Source organism: Marmota marmota, unplaced genomic scaffold (assembly GCF_001458135.2).
Source record: "Marmota marmota marmota unplaced genomic scaffold, marMar, whole genome shotgun sequence".
NCBI classification, from domain to species: Eukaryota; Metazoa; Chordata; class Mammalia; order Rodentia; family Sciuridae; genus Marmota; species Marmota marmota.
The window spans coordinates 21,346,368-21,360,389 of NW_026000249.1; the positions used below are offsets into that span (position 1 = coordinate 21,346,368).

General features: G+C 32.6%; 1 protein-coding gene across 1 annotated transcript in view; it reads right to left on the bottom strand.

Annotated features, from left to right (window-relative positions):
• The window catches only part of Dmd (dystrophin), a 1,737,386-nt gene extending 1,723,983 nt beyond the window's left edge, over positions 1–13,403 (bottom strand). Inside the window, exons 1-3 of the mRNA XM_048796385.1 lie at positions 13,286–13,403; positions 6,549–6,721; positions 204–322 (exon numbers count right to left, since the gene is read on the bottom strand). Coding sequence (XP_048652342.1) covers positions 204–322; positions 6,549–6,709 — 280 coding nt within the window. The 5' untranslated portion in view covers positions 6,710–6,721; positions 13,286–13,403. The remainder of the gene's footprint in view (positions 1–203; positions 323–6,548; positions 6,722–13,285) is intronic.
• Positions 13,404–14,022: the final 619 nt, after the last annotated feature.

Below are 14,022 nucleotides of genomic sequence, written 5' to 3' on the forward strand. Positions count from 1 at the left end.
AAACAAAGTCAGGCAATTCATAATATAGTGCCAGTTGACAGAACATTTTAAATATACCTTCAATATGGGAAAATATAAGGTACATGGTTTTCTATTTTGTTCTTAGAATGTGAAAATGTCAAGTTTGATATAAAAGAGTTATTAAAATATAATACCAAAAAACTATAATGCCAAAAACAATGGTAGTCTACAAATGAACCAACCTTCAGGATCAAGTAGTTTCTCTATGCCTAACTGACGTTTGGCGATGTTGAATGCATGTTCCAGTCTTTGTGTGGCAGACTGCTGGCAAACCACACTGTTCCAATCAAACAGGTCTGGCCTGAAACACATACATACACAGAAAAATACAGATACAAATCAATCTAGACTGTTCCATAAGATTCACTTCAATTCTGAATTCTCATTCACAACCTGTGACCAGTCTTTAAGAATTCATTACTATTCTTCTATTATCCCTCAATAACATTTTTCATTTAAACATGTCACAATTTTAATTCCAAATCCCGACATTATAGGCCTTAAATACATATATATGTATATATGTATATAATTTTTGTTTTTTAATTATCCCAAAATAAAATTGAGATAAGAAGTTCCTGAAGAAAATAATTTATTCTATTTTACCTAACAACAAAATTATATTAATCTCATCTAATTTTACAGATTTGAATACTTAACACTTATAAGTAACTCTTAATTTTATAACCCTATACCGTATGTCTTCCTGAATTCCACATCAGATTCAATTGTCTACTCAGTATCCCCACTTACAAACCTCATGGGTCCCAAACTGAGCTTTTGCTATTTGTCCCCATCACAATCCTTAAAGTCCATTTATTTCTCTAACAGTTCTCCCTCCCTCAATTAACACAAGTTCAAACATGAAGTTGCTAAGAGGAAAACCCTTATAGTCCTTTTTTTTTTTTTTTTTTTTGGTACTGCAGATTGAATCCATGGGTACCAAACTACTGAGCCCCACCCCTAGCCATTTTTACATTTTCTTTAGAGACAGGGCCTTGCTAAATTGCTGAGGCTGTCTTTAAACTTGTCATCTTCCTACTTCAGCCTCCTTAGTCACTGGAATTACAGGCATGAGCCACCACATCTGGCCATGCCCAGTGTTTATAGTCATTTTTGATAAATCTGTCATTATCACACAACTCTTGTTTCAAAATATACCTAGAATCTGAGTATTTCTCACTATCACCACTACCATAATGCTAGTCCAAACTACCATTTTATTGCAAGAGGTTTCTGACTGGTCCTCTTTCTCCCATCTTTGATCTTGATATTCTATTTTCATGATAATTTCCATAGTTATATGTTAAAATATGTTTTATCATATACTTCTTCTCAAATCCCTACCATAGGAGAAGTAAAATGTCAGACAAAGCCCAATTTGGTCTGGCTCTTCAGAAGATAACTCCCTGCCTTTATTTCTTGCCTAAATCCTTCCTATATTTGCCTGGAATTATGTTCTTCAGAAATCCTCATCAGTCATTCCTCTATGTCTTTTGGGTCTTTACTCAAAAATCACAACATTGGTGAGCCCTACTTTGCTACTCCCTATCTAAAAATTCATGCCCCAAATCAAACTTACACATACCCATTTACTTGTCTTTTTAACTGCTTTATATGGTTCTGATTAGCAGTTACTAATGCTTACCATATCATTTAATTAAGTTAATCATTTTATCTGTCTCCTCCATGAGAAGGTAAAATGTAGAATATTTTTGCCAATTCTTTTCACTACTAAAATCCCTCCTTGATATGTAGTAGTGGCTCAAAAATATTTGTCAACTATATGAGAGAATGGATGACCACACACTATATTTATGCCATTTTTTTGATAATGGAGAAAACACAAGGGAATATAAGAGGCAGATGTTAACTTATAAAGATTTTAAATCTAATGACAAAAATACATATACTATAATCAGTTAAAATCTATATGTGAATAAATACAGATAATAAGGTTTTCTAAAAATATGTGGAGGGCAATTAAGTTGTTCAAGGCTTAAAAGAGTCTTAAACGTTGTCTTAGGTTTGGGTTAAAAAAAGTATTTGAGAATCAAATAGAGTTTGAAGTTGTGTGAATATTAGAAAATCAAAGTTCTTAGAGAAGGAAAATACGGAATTAGGTAATCAAGAACTCATAGGCCAAGTATCAAGTGGGAAGAGGTATGATTAGGAAGGGGTGCTGGGAAGACTGGGCATGAAGCCTTGGCTATTAACAAATTACACTTTATCCCAACAACATAGAAAATTGTTACAGAGTGATTCTTCACCTTTTCTGATCCTACACACCTTTGAGATTCTGATGAGAGCTATGAAACTTTTATATGGACAAATAACCTATCTATATTGCAAATAAAATTACATATAATATTAGGCCATTTGAATCTGTTAATGGACTCCTAGTTAAGAACTCATGTGGGGCTGGGGTTGTGGCTAAGTGGTAAGCGCTTGCCTCATATGTGTGAGGTACTGGGTTCGATTCTCAGCGCTGCATATAAATAAAGATTCATAATAAAGATTCATCAACAACTAAAACAAAAATTAAAGAACTCATGTTATACAAAGGAAGAAGTTACAAGGTGCCTTATTAGTTATGTTTGGAGCACAATTCGAAACAAAGGTACAAATTTATTTCTCATTTCCTTATAAGTAGTTCCTACCTCATTAATACATCAGTATTTTGTACAGTTACAAGAAACCCAATGAAATCTAATCCCCATCCTCATTTACACCTAGTTACCCTAAACAGCTAACAATCTTTTGAAACCTAAAATATTTATATATTTGGGAAGTGCCTCTACTGATGGGAAAAATATGAGAAATAAAAAATTCTTAACTATTTGGAGGAGTTTCAACTTCATTATGCAACCTCTGCCTACTTTATTTCTTTGTCTCTAGATGGTTGGGAGTGGAATAGAATATGGTGGGAACATATGGAAAATTAGTTCTCTCATGTACAGTAAACAAGATTTAAATGAGCATGATGGGAATAAGTAGAAATGCTTCCCATTCTAACCCTTTCCCCTCCTTTCCTTTAACTTCACCTTGGCTACTAACAGACCCCCTGTGTATGGTGGTTTATTTTATGTAACTCATGAAATGTATTTGAGCTTCAGTGTTCTCATTTAAAGAAGGATTTTACTGAAATGGTCTTTGAGTTCAGTATCAACATTAAAAAATGAATCTATTTTCAATCATTAAAATTAATTAAAAATCAACATATTAAATAGCTATGCTTTTCACATGCATAACAATTGCAAAACTAACCATCTGTAGAAGAAACCCACCTAGCTTTGTATGCTAACATAGAGCATAATTCATAAATAAGAACATGTAACAAAGGACACCAAGTTTTTAAGGAAGCTAGCACTGTAACTGAAACAGTATAGAACCAAAACCAGATCTGCCACATATTAGAAAAATTCTCTTAGGTAAATCATGTAACCTCTCTGTGCCTCAGTTTCCTAATCTGTGAAATGGGGTAATTGGAATGTTGATGTCTCAGTAATAGAAGGAATAGTTTACTTAGAGCAGTATCTATAAAACAACAATTATTTTAAAACCACATTCTTTTACTTTGTCCTAAGGTTAATTTTATTTATGTAACAGTAATATGTTTTCAATTTGTCAATTCAAGACAAAAATACCTATCTTTACAGAATAGATATACATGTTAAAAATATCATAGATGCAAGAATAATAATATAAACAAAATGAGAGATGGAGGAAAAAAGAGAAAGTAGTGTTATGATTTCCTCATCCTTAATATTACATAATCAATAGTTCTTTTCTAAACTTGATGAATTTTTTTTTAACAAAGAGAACTATCATATCATTCAATGTCAAAGTTAAAATTTATGGGAACAAAATGATTATAATATAAGTAATAAAGTTAGCAAATAGATGGGAATGAGAAGCAATATCTGTGGGCTCACTATTAAAAAAAAAATACAGGGGCTGGGGTTGTAGCTCAGTGGTGGAGTGCTTGCCTAGCATGTGTGAGGCACTGGGTTCAATTCTCAGCACCACATATAAAAAAATAAAAATAAAGTTCTATAAACAACTAAAAAATGTTTAAAAAAGAGCAAATACACATACTGTCAGAAATCAATTTATCAATAATAAACATATATAATATATATTGTTATTACAACTATTAGAATAAAAAATTAGAACTAGCTGGACAAAACTGCATCTCAGGACAGCAATGTAATGGGGTAGGTTTGGGGTCATGAAAACAAATCTGATTTATTTTTTCCTTTTCCCCCAGCTCTAATGTCTGTTTTTGTTTTTGGTTTTGTTTTTGTTCTCTTCTGTTATAATAAAAAAAGAATTAGCAAGATAACTGCAATTTTAAAGTCATTGCAAATTTATCTACATATTTTTTACATATTTTCTAATCATTTATCATTGGGCTTTCCTGTAAAAATAGAATCTGGCTTCCTTTCAACTGCACTGTAGTGGACTTTGTGCTTTAAAACAAAACTTTTAATTTCCAAGGCCCTTTGTTAATCTTTATGTTCTATATTAAGCTCATGCCTTTGTTCTATATAGCTTAGTCACTCAATTATTGAAATCAGGACACCTTATGACTTTCCTTAGTGTATCAATGACAATCACCTTGGAACACAAAGTTCCACATTTTTTTTTACATAAACAATATGAACAACTGTCAAAAACAATGACACAGATGATTCATGAAAGAGCATTAACAATTGTAAGGAACCTCTTGAAAACTAACCACCTAATGTATAAAGTAATAGTTACTGATGATTCACTAGAACAGGGGAGCATATATGAATAAGGATATTTTGAAGGAGAAAGAGTGGGTCAGGGACAGGGCCATCTGGATCTATTTACTGTGTTACCTAGAAATACATTCAGAAATCATAAAACAGAACATTAACAAATGTAGTCTGTGAACATGCTTGCAAGATTTAAGTCTTCCACTTGAAAAGAAAATGTTAAAGAGCCAACAAGGACTGCATAACCTGATCCTCAATATTTTTGTTCATCTGCAAATGTGTACATGAAGAGCAAGATCAATATTTTTTCAGGCCCTTCGTGTGAAACATGTGGCTGCATAAATGAGCACCGGCTTATGATGCAGAATGAACATCTCTATCCCATCTCACCTGACTATATTGAAGCTGTGGAAAATCTTTCTTTTGCTGTACTTAGGAAAAACAATGTGTTAACAATGCTTAACATGCTGATTGGGTGCCAGGCAGCCTTCTTTCTAAAATCAGGTTGCTGAGTCATTCACCTGGAAACCCAGTCTGGATGGGGTTAATTAAACCCAGCTGGAGCATGACACCTAACAAAAATGCTTATTTAGAGTGTGTTTACCCTTGGGTTGAGTTTTACCATGAAGACAATTTATATTCTGAGCTTCTCTAGAAGCAAGATTGGCATAGGAAAATAGTAGGCTTGACAGAAAAAAAAAAATCAAAGTGACAAAAAACAACTTTATTGAAAATTAGGGAAGATGCAATCCGACGGCATTTCAAATACAGGTAATTTGGCAATGTAATTGACTCTGGCTGGAGTAGAAGGGATAGGTAATAATACAATCAAAGTAGAATTCCCTTAGAGTACATATAATATATAGATATATGGTATAGTATATATGACATAACACTATATATAGTGTATATAAATGTATTATATATTGCATATTACATGTTATATATAAATGTTAGTTTTTAATTGTTTTGCTTTTTCTTGAGCTCTTATTAAGTCATTTACTGAACTTCATTATACAAGACAGTCAGATAGTTTTAGTGAACTTAGGAAATACAATATTGTATGGAACATAAATAATGATGTTTGTTTCTCTGTATTATACTGAGTTCTTTCTATGAGGATCCACAGAACTCAGCCATACTTTATAGCAATTTCTTTGTAACTCCAGAGAAATTGTTTCTTTTGATATTCTAAGCATTGAGTCATAGAATTAACTGTGTTCTGCTCTTTGCCTTGGTTGCTAAGATGCTCAGAGCCTCTTTTAACCCTGAACTAGAATAAAATATACAGGGCATCATGGTATTTGCTATAAAACCTATATCTCATGAGACAAATATTTCTCTCTGTACATTATTTATCTGATGATACTGATAAATTTTACTACAACCACTAACATGAACTTTGGAACCATTTTTAGTTATATAGTTTAGGCTCATACCAATATATTATTTGTACAAGAGAACAATATCATTCTCAATAAAGTTAGAATACAACCTGTTTGTTCTCAGAGTCCAAATTTTAAATGTTTATCTTCTCCCCACACCATAACCAATTTCATGCTCCAGGAATTTGATATTTCAACAACAAAATGATATATTATATGAAAAGTAGGAAAAATATATTCCATCAGTACATTCTAATGAATGGTTAGATCAGTATTATCAACATATGTTACATGTGACATGGTAGGAAATTATCTGGAACCAACCTGAAGTAAAATATATCATCATCATCCAAATGAGTACTTACAAAATTATGAAACAACTCAGTAGTATCCTTACCTATGACTATGGATGACAGCATTCAAAGCAAGGCCATCAGACCAGCTAGTGGTGAAGTTGATGACATTAACCTGTGGATAATTACGAGTTGATTGTCGGACCCAGCTCAGGAGAATCTTTTCACTGTTTGTTTGTTGCAATCCAGCCATGATATTTTTCATTACATTTTTGACCTACATATGTAAAGAGATATTTATAAGAAAATGCATTCCTTGAATAAAAACTCTGCAAACTTTAATAAGAAAGCCCTCTGTCTTGTGAAAAATCATGGGAATTTTAGGGCTAAATATTAATGAAAAGTAATAGATTTTACCGAGACTGAATCTACTAAAATTGGTTAGAAATCTGTTCTGAGTGGGTGGTGCTTATACCTTATCATTTGTTCAATATGCTTATTGTTACTTATGGGTTCTCCCTTATTTAACTATGAATCTACTGTTTGTAGAATTGCTGATCTTCTAGCTTTCAAGGGCAGAAAAAAGACTTATCGTTAAATTAGACTTAAAATATTAGATGCATTTTTAGCCAATAACTTAAGATCAATCAGTGATTTTTTTTTCTTTTTGATAGGAAGGATAGGACAGTGGGTAATAAAACACTTTTTATAAGACCTAGGTTCAGGGACTGGGGTTGTGGCTCAGTGGTAGAGTGATTGCCTAGCATGTGTGAGGCACTGGGTTTGATCCTTAGCACTACAATAAGACAAATAAATAAATTGTGTCCATCTACAACTATATATACTATATAGTATACATACATAGTATACATATACTATATATAGTATATGTATATATATATATGTATATATATATATATATATATATACACACACGTATATATGAAAAAAAATAGCACATAGGTTCAAATTGTGCCTTTGCTATTAATTGTGAAAGATAAACTTAACATTTTTTAGCTTCAGTTTTCTCATCTAAATAAGAGTGTTGTAATATAGTAATTGTTTTAAAGAAAATCCTAGGTTCATACAATAAGTTATAATGATTCAAGTTATAATTATTGACTGAAATAAAAAATGACTACAGAAATGCTTGCATATTTAAAAATTTCAAAAATCAAATCACCAAAATTTAATGAAATAAATTAAAGTGATATTTATGCCTAAGACTATAGCTATGTGGCCTTGATTTTATTTTCATTAATTAGTTTCTGTACATTTCATTCTCTCCTAGGCTTTGTGTATCTGTAAATGATATTCAGCAGGATATTATATTTCAAAATTTCATTCTAAGTAATTCAATGCAGAAACCCATCCTAAGCATTTTTTCCAAGTTTCATGAATTCAGTGACACCTCATTATAGGATGTACTGTCAATGTACTCTATGAAAGCAATATTTACTAGGCTACTTTTTAAATATAATTTAGGTCCCTTGTGAGAGATTTAAAGGAAGTATATAAGTAAACATGATTATTCTTTACCACCAAGAGCTTTCCTTTTTGGAAGTTTAAGGTATATATATACTACCAAAATTTAATCAGATGATGAATATTTATTATTCATTCTAAATATGACATTTCATTTTGTTTTTTCATCCATGTAGAAGTTAACAAATGCCTTTAGGGTAAATACATATTTTAACATCTTCAATTTTATACAACTTTTTATTAAACATTCAATGCAAAATTTTTGATATACTATATTCTATACTTATTTTTTATAACTGTATTTTGTTTATTTTTATGTGGTGCTGATGATCGAACCCAGTACCTTACACATTCTAGGCAAGCACTCTACCACTGATTTACAACCCCAGTCCCCCTATACTTATCTTTAAATACTTTAAAAAATATTTAGAATTATATTTCATTAATGTGGTAATAATATGATGATATGAAATGTTTGAATATATTTGTCACGATCTCTTGATAGTTGTACCTATTGTTTAGGGACAGGTTATCTACTTTTCTTGATTCTTCCCTGGCCTGCTTATTTAGTCAGTTACCCAGTGAATAAATAGGTCAAATTATATAAGATATATAATTTTCATATTGTATTCTAAAATTACAAAGTTCATAACCTACATGTACAGCAATTGTAGGACAGGAACTTGGTGTCCTGTATTGAACCAGGGTTGGAATCAACAAGTACTAGCATAGTGGTAGTGATGGATTTTCACTGATCAGGCCACCCTTCAATGATAAATAAAATTCATTTGTGAAATGCTTGGCCAAACTGCCCTCTATGTACATAATATTAAAGGAAAACAAATCCAAAACTCGTTTAGCATCATTGTCACTAATTCAGCTTATTAGTCTCAGTATCATTGGCAGGACTTCTCCTTGGGTACAAATGTTTCTGAGAAAAACTAAAGGATAATGTGTAATAATCATTTGTTTTTTTTTTCCTACCTAAAGAAGTATTGCCAGAAAAATCACTGAGCTGCACATAAGGTGAGGCTATAAGCAGAAAATTTTCCTACAATAAGGAGTTACTGTCCCTGAAAAAATAATCAATTTAAACTAATACATGCGTGTATGTGTGTGCTACAAACATAATATAATTTAAAAAATGTGTTTCAGTTGTAGATGGACACAAAAAATTTATTTATTTTTATGTAGTGCTAAGAATCGAACCTATTGTCTCACATGTGCTAGGCAAGCGCTGTCCCACTTAGCTACAACCCCAGCCCTGAAATAATTTTTTAATGGAAAAAAATTGAAAGGTGGTAGATCAGTGATTTTTAAAAAGAAGTAGGCAAAGATGGTGTGATGGACATGGAGATGCATTGCCAAGGCTATCCTGAAGGGAAGGTCTTATAGTTCAAGCTGTCATAGCATCACAGACTAACTGAGTTGCAGTCCTGTCACACAAGGTCACAAACTTCCCAGGGCAACGCAAGTCTAGTGACTGATGAAAGAGTGTGGTATAAACACTCAGCCATTTTCATCCAACCTGGGACTACTTTGAAATGTCATTTAGCTTCAACTTCACCATGGAGAGTGGTTGAATAAGATTGTTCTTGGGTCTGCATCATAGCTGTTGCTCTTCCATTTTCTACTCCCACCACCTCTGCCCTTCTCCACGTATTGGTCCCAAGAGAATATTTAATAAATATGCTGCCTGCTAAATTCGACTTCAAAATCTACTTTCGGAAAATCATCATGTGATCAGCATTCACTGCAGTGGAAGAACAGGATGCAAAGAGGTAGGAGTAGTCTTCTGTAAGAAACAAATAGTTTGTATGAAGCTCTGCAAAAGAGCAGAATGAAAAGTGTTTTGCACAGAAGTTCATAGGTAGGAAGGAGTTGAAAGGACTTTCATCAGTGCAAAAAAATCATGATTCTTTCATGATTGTATGTTCTATAAATAATACAAATATATCAGTGTGAATTTGCTTTGGAAATACTTTCCTTGGCTTAGTCAGCAAAGATGGGAACTTAACTTCTAATAGAATACCACTGTTACCAAGATACAATTTGATTTCCAGCTGCTTGCCTGAGTTTAGTTTACTACTCTAAAAAGGATGGTTTGCACTTTAAAAAAAAGAAAGAAAAATAAAGAAAAAGATACCAAACACACATTGTCTACATGTCAATTTTGTTTAAAGCCACTTACTCCTGAAAATATGCATTAATTTTCAGGCTAACAATTTTATTTGAAGTGAAAACTAGAAAAACAGTGACAAGGAAATAGAGTTAACATTACTGACTTCGAAGAGAAGTCCTCCATAGCACTATTAATAACATAGCATGTGGCATTGGAAGAAAGGATTCACGTCATTTTGTGTCTTAATAACACTAGTAATCTGATAGATCTGGAAAGTACATTAAGTTGGCCAGAGTGTCCTTTAATCTTTGCTGAGATTCAAGGGCTTCTTCTACTATTTATTAGGAAGGCACACATATGATCTTACTAAAAACATATTTTGGAATTCAATGAGTTATGATGAAAAATTTTGACAATTTTTAAGAGCATTTAGTATTTTTAAGAGACTGAGGCAAAATAATGGAAGAGAAAGATGAGATAAGTAGGCCTTGTCTGAGAAGAGTCTATATCCTTGCAATCAGAATAATGTGGTCATTCAGAACACAGGTGGAAAATAATAGGGTATAGAGCAGTCTCAGACAAAAAAGCCTAAAAAAATACTTCTGGTAGTCCTGGGTGTAAAAGCTCTTCCTCTGCATGCTAATATAATCCTCCTAAACAAAGCCAAACAAAACGGAACACTCACAAACAAATTAATAAAACACCATAAATGACTGTTATGAAATTCTATCTTGAAGTGAGTTGAGATAGAATAGGAAAGGACTATGAGGAGATACAGAAGGATGAGATTGTATGAGAGAGTTTGGAGGATAAATACAATTGAAAGAGTCTTTGGGAAATATGCATGCCTGAGTTCTCCTCTTTGCTTTGTCATAATCAATATCTATGATACTCAGTGTGGTCTGCAAACTGGGGTCTCTCCATGAACAATTTGTTACTAAGCCCTAAGATAAATACAACTGAGAATATGTCAGAAACTTTTACAGCCATTTCATAGAGTAGTATTCACATTGATTGTATTTAATAATAAATAAAAAGGAAATTTGATTTTTTGTGTCTTATATCATTTATGGAATATTTCAGCTTTGTTGTATTTTACATATTATAGATTAAAGGAATACTCTTCCTCTGCCAAGCTATTATGAGAAGTACTAAGGAACAGAAAAAAAATGGTGGGAGGTGGGTTATATTTTCTGGCTGGTTTTATTTACACCACCACTACATGGAAAAGGCTGGAAATCAGCCAACTTGGGCTCATGTGAGGCTCTCATGAGCTATTCTCTGTTGTCAGCATTTATAGATTCTCTCTCTCTCTCTCTCTCTCTCTCTCTCTCTCTCTCTCTCTCCTCACATTGCTGTGAAATGCAGTTAAGTCTGTTTGGAATATTAAAAGACAAGAGAAGATCAGTGTAGCTGCAGAGTTAAGTAGGTAAACCTCTGGCCTACATACTATCTGATACAGACATAAGACCAAAGATAATGTAAGACCAATCTATATTTCAAGTAAAAAAATTAACTCTACTAAATGAAGTAGTAATAAAATAAGTGCCTCAATGAGGGACCTCAAATATGCACATTGAAAGAAACTAGACACACACACATACACGCATACACACACAACAGGTATTACATGATTCTGCTAATATGAAATGTCAAAAAGGGCAAGTTTATAGACAGAAATAGATGCATGGTTCTCTTGAGCTGCAGTAGGAGTGCAGAATGACTATAAATGGACAAGAAATTTCTTTTTAGGGCAATGGAAAAGTGCTAAAATTAGGTTGCTGTGATGGTTGTACAACTGTAAATTAAAAAAAAAAACTAAAATTTTTGCTTAATTAAGGGAAAAACTATTTCTTCTTCAAGATAGTTGGAGAAGCCACTGAGAAACATAGTGAAGCCATATTCATACATGATGAATTTTATACTGAGGTCAGGAAAGTTTATAGAACAAAATGTCTTTTCAATAGAGCAGTTTAAAAAAAATAATCTCTACGAGTAATAAAGGCAGACATATCTGAAGTATCCTCTTAATTCTTAAAATATGAGTGGAAATGTTAAGCAATCAATGTCACTTGTATCATACATCTCAAATAAAATTGGTGCACTTTATTGGGTGTTTTACAGATATGTTCTCATTTAATATTGATAGGAATATATACATACACATTCAAACTTCTTTATCTCTTTTGACAGTGAGGGGGGCTATGGTACCCAAAATGCATGACATTATATCCAATGCCACTAAGATGTAAGTAGGAAAGTTTAAATTTAAGCTTATAATGATCTGATTAAAATGTAAATATTCCTTTCACTTAACTGAAAGATCTTTCATCTATTTTATAAAGGTTGAATAAATATAATATTCAGAATACTCTATCCTCAAGTGATTGATTAAAAATGCAATTTCCAAATCAAATTGTGAAGAAGTATATATAACAGGTATACTCATACAAATATTCATATCCCACTAATCATTTTTTTTTTGGATACTGGTATTGAATTTAGCTATAATATACTACTTAGCCACGTCCATAGCTTTCTTTCATTCTATTTTTTTTATTTGTAGATAGATACAATACCTTTTTTTTTTTTTAATGTGGTGCTGAGAATGGAACCCAGTGCTTCACACGTGCTAGGTGAGTACAATGCCACTGAGCCACAACCCCAGCCCTCATTCTTTCTATTTTGAGATAGGGTCTCACTAAGTGGCCTAGGCTGGCCTCAAACCTACAATCTTTCTGCCTCAGCATCCTGAGTAGCTGGGATTACAGGTGTGCTGCCCCATGCAGAGCCAATCCAACTAAACTTTTACACTAACAATATGCAATATTGAATAAAGCTTATTACTTTGATAGTGATTTAAAAAGGATACCTTTCTTTTTACAAAATTCTATACATTTAATTATAGTCATACTATATAAGACATATATTTGTGGAAAAAAAAACATTTACTATTTTGGGACTTTGCCTTTGTTGCTTCATCTTTACTCAGTGAAATAAAAATTGGAAAATATTCCTGCAAATGTACCAGATCCTACTTTATGATCTCCAGATTCTTAATATCTAACATGTTATGAGTTGTGTCAGTTTAAAAGGCAGCACTATAGAGATGGCTTGTTATTGTTAGAGGAATGTGTGTTTATTTTGCAGGTCAAAAGGTAAAAAAAAAATGAAAGAAAGGGTTAGCAATGTATAACATATTACCCAAAAAGAAAACAATCATTAGGATTTTACCTGCCAGTGGAGGATTATATTCCAAATCAAACCAAGAGTCAGTTTATGATTTCCATCTACTATGTCAGTGCTTCCAATATTCACTAAATCGACCTATTAAGAAAAGGAAAAATAACATTTGAAGGAAGGAAACAAAATACTTATTTGTAAAGGAAACAAAATGTGAAGCTAATTGCATTTAGCTATTATTAGAACCTAGGCAGCATTACAGCTTTTAAAAAATAATCTAAAAATGAAAAAATATGCATTTGTAAATTCACTTTCCTTAACAAACAAGCATCCCTAAACACATATGCAGAGACAGGAAGTTAAAATACTTTTAACATGTGAATAGATTACTGAAGATTAAAAAGACCAATCAGAATATCACCAAATAAAGTCTCAAATAGTGACAACTCATATAAGATGTTTAAGATATTCTTTCTGGTATAGAATTGAAACTAAAGAAGGGAGGGAGGAAGGAAGGAAGGAAGGTTGGAAGGAAGGAAAGTAGCCAGGGAGGAAGGGAGGGAGAGAAGAAAGGAGGAAGATAGGGAGAGAAGAAGGGAGGGAGAGAGGGAGAGATGGAGGGACGAAGGGAGGGAGGGACCAAAGAAAGAGAGAAGGTAAGTTTATTCATAGGTCCTTCTATCTTGCTCAGACCATGCTTTTAATGTTTTTAGAAAAGTATTAGAGCTTTAACAAACAATAGCACTAATGACTAATTTTCTTTTCCTAACTCAGGACTGAATTTGTGA